This window comes from Cupressus sempervirens, chromosome 11 (genome assembly GCF_028749045.1).
Source record: "Cupressus sempervirens isolate cs-2001-9-10 chromosome 11, ASM2874904v1, whole genome shotgun sequence".
NCBI lineage: Eukaryota > Viridiplantae > Streptophyta > Pinopsida > Cupressales > Cupressaceae > Cupressus > Cupressus sempervirens.
Window position 1 is genome coordinate 337,997,690 of NC_143128.1, and position 13,956 is coordinate 338,011,645.

The following is a 13,956-nucleotide window of genomic DNA, read 5'->3' on the forward strand; positions in this document are numbered from 1 at the left end:
ATGCTTTCCAGTCACTTGTATAGGACTAAGGTGATTTTATATGATTCTTTGAATTGCGATTTTATGAGCCTAAGGTAGGTTATTTATATGTAATGTTGGGAAGTGGCTTGCAATGGAGGCTGGGGCCCTAAGTGGTTGCTAGGGTAACCCATTGTAAATTGTTTAATAAGTGAAAAAACTACACTAAATGGGAATAAAATGAACCTAATAAGAGTCTTTGTATGTTCTCGCCCATGCCTCGAGTGCTAGTATAGACTAGGATGGGAGTAGAGAGAACGCTTGGTTGCGACCTTGCATCTATAGTATGCATTGTTAGTATGAGAGGATACTAGTGGCCGCATAGGGATCACTAGGGGGTTGGGGTCTTGAGAGATTGCCAAGGTGACTCTAGCGTGATTCATACGATGACAATTTCCTACTTACATAGTAAGTTTCCTATGTGTCTTTGTGTGCCTCTGGGATTAGATGTCAACTTATCTTGGAACCTTTGAGTTAGATTGCTTTTAGAATTTCTTGGACTTAGAGAGTATTTAAGATGTTTGGATTGATATCTTGTTTGGGACTTGAGACTATCTCCTCAGCACGGTGGGAGTGGGCCATTTAGGTTCCACGCAGTTGGGTGGTAGTGCTTTTTACTCTTACCATTGAGATATGTCCATTGATACCGTGGCTAAAGTTTCCTTGCCTACATTTCCTTTCATTCTATCTTTGTATCATTATGATGGATGATTATATCTTATGATGGATGTTTATATCTTTTATGATGAATGGTTTCATTTATGGTATTATAATTTGTATCATGGATCTAAGGAGGACGATGTAATTCTTTATGTCTAAATGTATATTCTTTTAGCCTTTCATACTCAGTGACATGTATAGTAGATGATTGAGCATTCTGAATTTTATTTGCCAAGAGGCATTCAGAACAGATGTATATTATTTAAATGGACATTGGACTTTTAGTTATTCTTTCATATGGATGTGGTAGTTGTTAGACTTAGTATTATGTAAATTTAAATGTAATTCAACATCTTGGGATCCTTAAGGAATGTGACATGTTATGTATGCTTATACTTGATTGTGCGTTTTTGCTTCTGCTACTTTATGTTTGATGTGTATGTTATTCTTCTTCTTCTTCTTTTAAATGTTGGCAAACTTAGTAAAACTTTAGGTTGTTTCTTTTGGATCCCTTAGCGGGACGTTACAAGACACCGCAAAAATCAAAACGAAAGTAGGAGGAAAATAATCATTATAAGTACTATGAGAAATTAAGCCCACAGAACATAATAGAATGAGCATTGAGTATCATTGCACCCAAGAAAGGTTTATACATTACTGATCTCAAAAAAAAAGTATTCATTTCTTTTGTTTTCTTTTAGTCCCCAAAAGAGTGGATATTTTTAGGTAATCTGTGCATTGGAGACATAGATTCACCCATTTGGCTCAAGTCCAAGAATATGCAAATGAGTTTCTTGGGTAAGGTTAAGGAGAGACTCAAAGAAATCATGAATTTCTAACATAGTCTAATTTTTTGAATAGTTCAAAGAATTTTAGGGGTTCAATTCATTTATAATGATCATGACATAAGGTTAATACAGATATACGTACTAGTTTTATAGCTCCATCTTTTCATGTGGAGAAAGACAAAGAAGCTATTGAAGTTGTTTGTTGAAAAATCTTTGAAAAAGACATTCTTGGGGAGCTTGGGAAGGCTTTGGACAACATCAATGAGGAATAATGGTCCTTTCAAATATAGGGGGGCTTGACCATTCCCACCCTAAAAATTATAAAGTGATGGCAACTGATATCTAGAGTTCCAATCATGAAAATAGAGGACCTTGGATACTTTGAAGTACACAAAATCTGTTATTAGAAGAAACATAGACTTTTTACTCCAATTCATGAAAATGCAGAAAAAAGAGGGAGGAGATTGTTGAAATAGTACACGAGGGAGGTGTATAGGCTTAAATTTACACACTCAAGAAATGAGGGTTAGTAGCATTGATTGATATAATAAAAAAAAATTAAATCAAAATACTAAATATGAGCCTATTAACAACAAAATAAGAAGTACTAAATAATTGGAAACCAATAATAAAATATGCAAACCAATCAAATACTCCAAGCTTTTGTTGCTTCTCTTTGGTTGTATGAAGTGTACACTCAATTGTGATTTTGGCAACACTTAAGGCTTCAAGCTTCAAGAAATATGATAAAAATATATGATTTCAAATGATAGCAAAATGATAGAAAACTGATAGAGGTTCGATGCAAAAGTGAGTGATGAAATTGTGAGACAGGAGGGTTGTTTATATAGATTTTTTGGAAATCTATAAACAGTTGAGATTGATTTGGGAAAATCATGATCAACAGAAGAGGATGAAAAAAATTGGAGAAATAATTGAAAAGTCTCCAATTTTAAACCGAAAAAGATAAAGGATAAAATCTAAGATATCTTCAATTTTGGAGAGATAAAGTTTCCAAAAATTGAAAATGGAAATTTTGACATATTTTCTTATTTTGATTTTTCAACAAAAAAAAATGATTTTTCAGTTTATGGGGATTTTCTAATTTTCAAAAATTTATTTCCCCATAATTTTGATTTTTTTAGATTTTTAGAAGAGTTGATTGAATTTGAAAATTCAATTGAATTAGAAAGATGATATTAGATGAAATTAAATGAAAATTAATAAAAAATTGATTGAAATTGAATTTGAAAGAAATAAAGATGAAACTAAATTAAATCTAGAATTTAATTTAATAAAGAGGAATAAATTAGTTAATTTAAATACTCAATCATTATTATTTAAACTATGAGAAATTTAATTTAATCAACTGATAATGATCAATTAATTGAAGCTTAAATAATTAAATAAACTTAATTATTTAAATAGAATTAGGAAATGATTAAATGATGCAAATATTTGATTAGGGAGGAACTAAGATGATTAATTAACGATTTAGAACCATTAATTGATAGAAGAATAATAGTGCATTAAATTTGAACTCACAAGTAAGTCCGATTTTGGGTGTCAACAAGAGAATGGGATTAACTCAAGTGATAAATAAGAAAGGCTAGAATTGATGGCAACGAGGCTTGTAGTAGTAGCATACATCGAAATTGCAGGATCAAGTTCTTCATTATCTTCTCCATGCATTTAGACCGCTCAAACTTGAAAGATATGACCATCTGTATGTAATTACAATTCCTCTAGTTTGGTAGAGATTAGTTAGGTTGTTATGTAAAGAAACTTGGTCCTTTACTAGGGTTTCTGATAGATATAGTATTTATAGGGCATAGACCTATATTGTTGTATAGCATTAACAAATAGTGTCATGTAAGGGCATTTTGGTTACTTGCCCAATTTTTTGTATTATAGAGTTATAGTATTAGTAGCTTCATGTGTCAAGTGGATTGGTTTATAGATATAAATATAAATGATATTATATATGATTATGTTTGGAAAGTCTAGTTTGTTGCATACATATGAGGATTTTGTCAGATTAAATGGTTCCCTTGTTCTCAATATTCTATATAAATTAGAAAATTCAAGCTACATTGCTCATGGGCAAAATTGGAGAGGTAAATTTAATTTTAGCCATGAATGAATGGATGTGGCAATGGTAACAAGGAGGGCTCTAGTTAGGCAATTATGGCATTTTAAAAAGTTGGCATCATCTTCATGATTTCATAGTACAAGAAAGAAATAATAGTGCTAATAGTTTTGATAGATTTACTCTATGAAACTTTAGATTTTGTACAAGAATATATGAAAGTATTAACATGAAAAAGGGAGGTATTCAATATGGCAATTTTGAAATTTAACAAATTAGAGGAAACTTGGTTAGCTTGGCATATCTGGTTTGTGGCAAACATATGGTGATGTTTTAGAATAGATGGTCATTATGTTCGAAAAATCTAGTTTTTGGCAAATGTATGATTATCTTTTTAGATTAAATGGTTTCCCATGTTTTCAGTATTCTTTGCAATTAGGAAATTCGAAGAGACTAGTTGTATACAAAATGTTGATTGTAGGCAAGATCGTGGAAAAGTTAAGTTAAATTTAGTCTATAAATGAATAAAATTGGCAATGGTAGTAAAAAATGGATTTGGTTACATTATTTTACAAGTTAGGAGGCAATCTACCTTTTCTTTATGCTTGTATGCTTTAAGAGATAAATTTATATTGCTCATAGTTGGATCACTTTATATTGAGAAATTTTAACATTTGGAAAACAAATATATGAATTTATCAATGTGAAATAAGGAAGTATAAGATAAAGCAATTGTGACATATTAATAAGTTAGAGAAAATTTAGTAGTTTGAAATACATGGTTTGTTGTGGACATATAATGATCTTTTCAAACTAGATGTTTTTCTCTAATTTCATTATGCTTTACAATGAGAAAATTCATGGAAACTACATTTATAAGAAATACATATTGTACAAGGATTATATAGTCCATAACTCTAAATTTCTCATAATTTGATTGTAAAAGGTTTTGATTGCTAAAACAGCATAGGCTAATGGAAGGGAAACAAAGATAATAGGGTTTCTCTACAATAAATTAGGTATTTAAATAAGCTCTCTAGCCTTGGCTCATTAATGATTAAATATAATACTCGTGGCAAGAATGCAAGCAATCATAATATGTTTGGCTTTTGTAGCAGATAAGAACTTCTGTCTCTTAATATTGGTACAATAATATAACATATTTATTTAATATTGAAAAAGTATTTTACAATTTTAAATTTAGAAATTTAATTTAAAAGAAATAGATGACAAATTATTAATAAATAAAAAGCAGATAATTTTAATAGCATGGAGTTTTTATTGAGGAACTATTCAATTAATTGTGTGAGTATAGTTGCTTTCAGCATAACTATGTTGCAATGTCTTGTCATTAATGTCAACGTTTGGTAAATGCAAATTACATCTTTTGATTTTCTCTAGATGAACTATAAGACAAACATTAGACAAAGTTGTTTGTGATCAAATAACTTGACAAGTATATATTGCTTTAGATTAAATAAACTCCTTTTGCATTCTATACATTTTATGAAGATGTTTATTTCTCGTAGTGGTGCAAGTTTCTTGAGTAGATTGTGTGAGGTGAATATTGTATCAACGTTTCGGATCACACTCTACGATTCATTGTCAGGATAGAGAGATATAATTTGGTGATAGCATATATCCACAATCCATAAAATGTAATAGTGCAAGTTTGTAGATTAGATTGTGTCAATTACTTTTGTATCAACATTTTGGATCATACTCCATGATCCATCATTAGGATAGAGAGATTTCCCAGAGTTCCTTCTCATAAGGGGTATTGATTAATGATATCATATTTCTATTATCCTTAAATTGTTGTAGTGCAAGTTTCTAGTTTAGATTGTGTCATTTTTTTTTGTAAAAACATTTTGAGTCACACTCCATGATCCATCATGAGAACATTTTCATGTATCATTCTTAATTTGTAAATGCAACAATGCCCAATTTCTATTTTCATTGCGAGAATAAATAAAACAAGATGTAGACTTTATTTATTGCTATTAATAGTGATTTAAGCATGCATTGAATAATGGTACTAGAAAGTTTATACATATCTTGGCACTTAAGTAATTGCTTTGCAAGCATCATCAACAAAAGAATAATAAAGTATGCTATTGTAACCAATGATAAAATGGTAGTTGTAACCAACATGGCAATTGCTTAAACAATTTAAAAACTCAAACATATTTCTAGTAGAAGGGTTATTTAATGCTACTTGAGTTTTGGGAAGAAGTGTTGTCTTTTGTTGAAGAGAAGTGCATGAGAGATGTATGAAAAACGTGGTAATTGTTGAAAGCTCGATGAAAATATTTGGAGTGTGTTTCATGAATGAGGAGTGTATTGAAGAGTTTATCATGAAGAATTGGTTGTGAGAGAAGTCATTGCAAATGCCTATGTTCTGATTAGGTACGACAATTATTTTATTCTAAGTTGTCAATTCTCAATTTGTGAAGAAAGAGTTTGAAACATGCAGATACCAGGCATACTCTATTGCAAGTGTTTAATGCAATGATAGTAAGAAGAGCTAATTTTTCATTTGCACATTCCTACACAATTGTCAGCATTTAGTTTCCAAAAATATGTTTGTAGATTTTTAGCATCGGAAGGATCAATAAAACACAACTATATCTGAAGGTTGACAATATTCAAATTGTAATTATATGTTCACATATCTCCTATTTTGTAATATGTAAAACTTTTTGAGGCTAAAATCAATTGTAATTTCTAACTGTCATTGGTTTTGTGTTTGTACTTAGGTCATTAACTTAGTGCTCATATTTGAAAGAGTTGACGCTCTTATAAAATAGGTTTGGTGACTCCTTAGGGTTGTGCCCTTAAATATTGTAATCAAGATTTTTGTGAGGTTGGCTTATGATAGTCAATCCTACTAGCACTTCTCATCATAGTTTGTTTACATGTATTTTGTGAGCATTGGCTTCATTGTGGTGTTGCACTTTTCTTTGATTTCAGCTTCAAGATACATTCCTTTCAATTTTAAGTAAAAGTCTAATAAACTTCATTAAAAGTCTAATTGGTGAAGGATCAAATCTTTTTAACCCTTACATGTTATCGATACTCTCCATGTTGTACACAAAAAGAGAATGTTGGGCACATAGCTAGCACCACTGCCCTTTTGTTTTTGAGGAAAGATGTTTTCATTACTTAGGCTATAAAAAGAGAGTCAAATGTTAATGCAGAAATTGGAAGGAATGGTCCTCAATCAAGAAAGGGCCTAAGCGTAACCTAGGTAAATAGACCCGCTTCAATAGAAAGAGCTAATTGTAACCCTCAATCAATGATGCCAACAAGCTGAAATGCCTTAGATTGGATTTTGGGGTGAATGGATATGCAACTTCACATTACTAGTTAAAGGAACTTTGCTGCTCTCTTGTTACTATTTGATAATAGCTCATATTGGAAAGGTTTAGTTGGTGGTAAGTTCATCATATTTTTTTTCAGAAGCAATGTTAATGTGTGTAAGTTCCTAGTAGAATAGCTTCTATTTTGAAGAAAAACATCCATGGAAAAGACATTTGCAGGTGGTTTTAACAAATATGATATTAAATTCTTAAATATGAATAGAATAAACGACTAGTTTGTTAACCCATGGTCCAATTGAAATCTAGCAAGGACAACCCTTTTTTTTTCTAGATCTTTTTAAAATAGGTGAGTGAGGTGATAGCTCGAATTCACCTATTTAAATGATATTTGTCACCAAATTTCAAGAACAAAGGTTTAGCCCAACCTTATCAAATGCTCTAATGTTTCATATAGCTTAATAGATCTATCCAAAAACTTCAAAACTTTTTCAGTTTTAACCTCCTCAAGCACCTCATTTGAACATAACATTTAGCTTCAATTATCTCAAAACCAAGAGTACAAAAAATTTCAGCTTGCTCTCTACTCTATTGAGGGTAGCATGGGAAAAGATGATAGATTTATTGTATCCAAAACAAGTACTTTGGTGCTTGTATGATGAAGTAGTAGAATGCAAAAAATGACATTTCTATTCGTAACCTTTCCAGACAAAGACAGAGAACACAACACTACCTTTGACTTAGAGGCTTCTGACAAATAGAAGGCCCAAGCAAATGAGTAAAAAAAGTTGTAACGATTATAGCGAGTTATAGCCTACTTAGTTCCCAAGGAAGACCTAAATAAACACTTTTTTTTTAAATGGCCTGTGCTAATTTTGTAGAAAAACTAAATACAAAATAAATCTTTACAAATCACTACCTACTTGTATAATAAAACCATCTGAGGCTCAAATTACTATTGCCCTGTGTAATAGTCTATAATGTATATGTAGGTATTCATATTACATCATAGAGTTATTCTTAGCATATCACAACAATGCAAAACCCCTCTACATCAATTTTATACATTCAAAAACAACCATGCAAGGCCATGGCTAGAAGATAAAAAAGATATCTGCATGCCTAAACTTGAACATCCCAAGCAAAGACAAGATATTGTCTTTAAATACAAATCTCATAACACAATCATTTATGTAAAAAATATTTTAACAGTTGTTGCATGGGCTAGTGTTCCCTCCACTTTTAATACATGCCTCACATTCACAATTCACATTTCTTCTATATGATGGATGTTCCTAAGCTTTGTATATCACAAGCAACCAATCAAGCCACCCCAATAGTGACAAGTATCTTGGTCACCAATGCCATTGTTAATCATGTGAACTTCCCACATTAGTATCCTTGTTATCATTATTATCCATACAATATGCATGTGTCCAGTTTCTGGCACGCATACATCCATGTGCACTTTTGTGTGTGCAAGTTCATGTCAGTAAAAAAAATGTCCTTACTCTTAATCATACAATTTGAATTATGAGTATTCTCATTAACTGACGTATATTGTCAAAAACCATAAATGTCCTGGTAAAAACATCACATGAAACTCCAAACACAAAGTTTGCATATGGTTTATCTGAAAGAAGCAATGTTACATTTGTGATTTAGATAATGCAGTTAGGTAAAGCCGTAAAATCACTGTATTCTTGAACAATGTAATATATCTAAATATTCATCCCATTATAAGACTCATTGAGTGTGAATCAGAATATAAAGATAAATTTGTTGGTCAAAATTTTTTACAGCCTCGTCCTCCTCAACCCAGTGAAGGTGCAGACACTATATTCAATTAACTTGATTAACATCAATGTCAAATGCAAAACTATACTGAGGTAAATACATAATTCGATGTCGAAATAGACCAAAGCATTCACAAAATCCCCCCAAAATGAAAATGTGCATTCAAAAAATGACCTTTACTTCCTTCCACCTGTTGTAACTCTGGGCTTTCCTTTAATCTCACTTTCCTGCACACAAAATATATGTTTTCTTTACATTGGCCAGCTAAACATAATTTTGAATCTCTTAAAAAAGCTAAAATCATGATAGTGTATAAGCCACTGTAAAAGGTCCATCAATTTCCACAATGCCTTTGAAATTTGTGTATATTCCTTACAGTCAAACAAAAACTCTCTGTTTTACTTATCATATGAATATCAGAACCAGATCAGGCACATTTAATAAGTTCTAGAATTCGCAATTGCTAACATACAGAAAATATTTGCCTTCAAGAGGTCCTATTAAGAGATGAAAAAAATATAAACCCAATCCAGCTTTTAGAATGAAAAAATACATGTAGTCATGGCCAAGCATAGAATAAAGCTATAGTAAGAATATGGCCTCTTAATGGGCCAGAATGGGTTAATCCATCAACCAATAGGGGAAAACTTGATGGAATGGTTAGCACCAGATAATGATTGGATAAAAATTGACTTTGAAAGTGCATCAAAGGAATCCAGATCTGCTGGGGGCAGGTTGTGTTGCTAGAGATTGGACAGGAAGAGTCTGGTCTGGTGTATGCAGAGGTTCAATACAGGCACACATAATGGAGCAGAAGCAAAAGCGGCTTTCCCAGCAGTGAAATTGGCAAAGTGATTGTCAGTTCCTTTGCTTCATCTAGAGGGACATCCACAAATCATAATGAAATGTGCTAATTAAAGGAGGGAGAACTGGAAGTTGGATTAAACAGTGAAAACTACTATAAAAATTGCTAGCAACATTCATTTTTTTATAATTTCTCACATAAAATGTGAAGGAAACACCAAGGCAGACAAATGCTTCAAGTTCACAGAAAAGTTAATGCAAGGAAATGATCAAGAGGTATGGGAAGGATGAATTGCCTCACAATGATGTTCATTCCTCCTATGAGGTGGAGAGCACGTAGAGTAAGTTCAAAGCAATATTGAAGAGGATGCATTTACTCACTCTTTAAGATGCTATTTGTGCTAGAAATTGCAAGCAAAACATGATAAAATTGTACAACTGCTCTTTCATTTCTTGAGACATACTAGGAGTCCAAGAGGTGGAGAAAATGTTGGCTAATTGTTCCCTGCAAAACCTGAAATGTATGGTTAGGGGAATTCATCCCCCCTATGCTCGTTCTTCATCTGAAGCACCTTGGGAGTTAAGGAAGTGTGAAATAAAGCTGCACAAATTGCTCTGAATGGTGTCAAAGACTGCTCAGAGAAAAGAAAGCAAGAGTTCGATCAGGGAAGGAGGAGCCAGAGCCAGACAAAGGGGGTCAGAAGAAAGATGAACTGAAGTGCAAATAGAGTCAGCCTGCAAGGTCCAAGAGTTCCAAGAAGCAGAGGGAAGATGCAAAGTCCACTGCAATATCGAACCACGGGCAATAGATGGACCATTTTTGTTTCAGCATATGTGCGTTTTGTTACAGAAATGGCTAGGAGATCAGAAACTGGTTATCTTTCAATAATTTTTAGTCTATTATCAATGTGATTATGCACATAGGTGTTGGGGTGGTTAGAAATTTCTTTGGATATCTGTCTAGCAAAACAATGGTGATTTGGGTTGTACTAGACAAGAAAAACTTTTGGTTTCGGTATGATTGGTGGCTATTTTGCAACCGTTTGTTGCAAAATATTGAGTACCAATCACAGCGTGTGAGACAAAGTCTCTTCTACCTTAAAAGGGAAGACTCCCCCTTCTCACTATTCCTTGGATCAACTCATGGTAAGGAAGAAGTTTAGAGATACTTATAAGGGTGTTACCAATAATCTTTCCTCTTGTTTTAGGAAAGAATCCACTTACTCACATGGAGTGAGTAATGGACGATATGGATGTCTGAACTACACTTCTATCTTAAAATTGGAAATAGTGATTTCAATAAACTTACACTAACTCACAAGCTGATTGAAAGTGTACTGGCTTAGATCTAAGTCTAATTCTTCTATTCTATGAAAGTAAATCACTAGTATTGGGGTGTACAGACTTCTAGAAGTAGATGATTTATAAACTCTAATCCTATAAGTTATTCTAGTTAACAAACATGAAAGTAACTTAATCCTAATAATATGTGTGACTATAAAACAACAATACAAATTATAGTCACAACTTCTAATTTGTATCACCACAATTTCTTTGAGACACAGCTTCAAAACAAATTGTTTCTCTTGCTCACTTTGCTTCAAATATAAGTTAGATAAGCATGAAATAAAGATAGAAACACAAATTAGAATTACAGCTTCTAACTTGTATCACCACAATTGTTTCCAATCACAACTTTGAAACAAATTGCTTCTTGTATTCACCTTTCTTTCAAACTTGTTCTACATACCACAGTTATGCTTGCACAAATTTTGTAGAGCTTAATTGCATATATGAAAAGATGATTATTTACAATGAAGGGCACTACATTATATGAAAAGGAGTGAGAGAAAAGGAGAAAAAGGCAAGAAAAACTGAACCACTTTGAATAAGTCAAACAGGGAAGAAGACTCATTCAATTACATTACTAGAGGTACGTGTAATTCGACTGCAAGCAAGTTAACTACATGCAACATGTCTTTTGAACTACAAAGCTGAAAGCTAAAAATAAATAAAGTATTGAAGTTGTTGAATCAATCTTGTAGATTATCAGCGAAGCCCTTGTACTTTGTAATGCAATTGTGGATGATCATAGGCTCAAGAGTTCCAGTATTTCATGCCACCACATTCACCTTGTTAACCATGGTGTTGCATCTCTTGATAGCCTCTGATTCTCTTTGATGAATCGCCATTTGTCACTGAAAATGTGATGTAATCAACCTTTTTGCGAATTCTCCTTTTGTCTAATTTACACATTCTAGAGTTTCCGGCACTTTGAAAACCTTATCAATGATGCTCGGATGTAAACTTAGACAACTTTCCCATTAGTATCTTTTAACTGATTTTTTTTTTTTAAACAAATGCTTGGCGCTGTAAAGATTCTGCAAATTCTGAACTACCAAACTTTACAATGCCTTTGTCTACTTGTTGAAGATGATCTTTTATATATCAGACTTGTATGAAGTGTTACTAATAGTATAATAACTATTCTGGAAATGTTCTTATCCCTGCAATAAATCGCATAAGGCAGTCATGTAGAGGAGCAGACTTGATTGTGTGTTGTGTGTTCTCTACCCTCATCCTTACCTCATACTCATATTGCACCCAAGAGGCATGTCCTTTCAAAGGACATGTCTCTTTCTAGGTTGGCCCTTATTAATAAACTATTGATTATATTCCATGATCGGTGTCTCCTAGAAAACATAATTAGTTAGTAATTATACTAACAACAATCATGCAAAAGAACATTATTAAATGCTCCTAAGGAGGCCGCCGATAAGGTTAATCATCTAAGGTTATTAAAGAGGCAAATCCGATTAAGGATATTCATGCATTACAGGATCTGTACAATCTGTAGTTCAGATCAATCATGATTTCTCGAGTTACAAAATTAACACTTCCTCTTAACTTGATAATCATACTGAGAGATAACATATCTAGCATTATCAATTAAGATGAATAAGCATAGATTGATACTCTATATCTATCTGAATCTTCTAAGCATGTGGCATCATTGAACACATGATACTATGTCATATTACTTTACCTGTGATATGAGTTATCACTTAGACTAGTGACAACAGTATTGCATGGAATGCAACATACAGGATAAAATTTGGAGAATGATTAAATTCTTCCTTTATCCAAGTTGTGACTCATAGGTACTAGCAGGCCTATATCACAATATGATCTTGAGTTAAGATCTACTAGTACATAGGATAAAATCCAGAGAATGATTAAATCCTTTCTTTATCCAAGTTGTGACTCATAGGCATAGAAATGTCTACATCACATTGTGATCTTGAACTCATCCAGATCTGACGATAGTTCTCTACTGTTCAGTACATTATCTTAGAGATCGTCATCTTTTATAATGTCTTTTATACAAGTGTTCATTATCTCAGAGATCGTCACCTCTTAGATAATGAATACAAATGGTGAAGCCCATAACAGTCAATAGCCTAACAATAATAATTTTAACTCAAAATTATTTCATTAATGATTAAAGAATACAAATGTATTATAATTCAACCATACCAAGTCTTTTTCTAAAGTGATCTATCTTCACTCAAGAGAGAGGTTTGGTACGAACATCTATTATCTGATCTGCAGTACAAATGTATTCTAACTTTACAATATTCCTATCTACCATGTCTCTTACATGATGGTAAGGAATTTCAATATGCTTTGACCTATCATGGAAAACTAGATTCATAGAAAGCTTGATAGAACTCTGATTATCATAATGAATAATAGTAGGACTCATAGGTTGACCAAATAATCCCACAAGTAACTTTCTAAGCCACACTGCTTCCCAAGAGACCATTGCTGCTCCAATTTATTTAGCTTCTGTGGAACTCTGTGCTATTGATGCCTTCTTTTTTCATATCCATGATCTCATTGTTGAGCCTAAACTAAAACAACATCCTAAAGTGCTTTTCCTATCAATAACACTTCCAGCCGAATCTGAGTCTGTGTACACATGTAAGTTCACGTCAACTTTCTCATACTTGAACCCAAGGTTAAGAGCGCCTTGTAAGTATCTAATGATGTGTTTGAATACAACTAGGTGAATCTCCTTTGGTTCACACATAAACTAACTTAAAGCATTAGCAACATAGCAAATATTAGGTCATGTATTTACCAAGTACATGAGAGACCCAATCATTTGTTTGTAAAGAGTAGAATCTATGGAGGGTGATTTTATTGTTGCTTCCTTAAGTTTATGTAGATTAGTCTCCATAGGAGAAGACACAGGTCTGCAGTTCCACATTCCAAATCTCTTCAAGATGTCTAATGTATACTTTCCTTGATTAGGTATGATGTTGTCAGTGTTCTACCATACTTCCAGTTCTAGGAAGTAATGAAGGAGTCCTAAATCTTTCATTTCAAATTCTCTGATTAGATCTTTCTTGCATTGATCTATAAGATGATCATTACCTATTATTAGTAAATCATCAACATACAGTATCAAAATTAT

At 32.6% G+C, this 13,956-nt stretch overlaps 1 protein-coding gene across 7 annotated transcripts in view; it reads right to left on the reverse strand.

The window, feature by feature from the left end:
- Positions 1–8,473: 8,473 nt before the first annotated feature.
- LOC149529463 (protein RAE1-like) overlaps positions 8,474–13,956 on the reverse strand; it is a 283,668-nt gene continuing 278,185 nt past the window's right edge. For all 7 annotated transcript variants that reach the window (XM_089809683.1, XM_089809682.1, XM_089809686.1 and 4 more), the window contains exon 12: positions 8,474–8,899. In XM_089809683.1, coding sequence (XP_089665809.1) covers positions 8,849–8,899 — 51 coding nt within the window. In that variant the 3' untranslated portion in view covers positions 8,474–8,848. The remainder of the gene's footprint in view (positions 8,900–13,956) is intronic.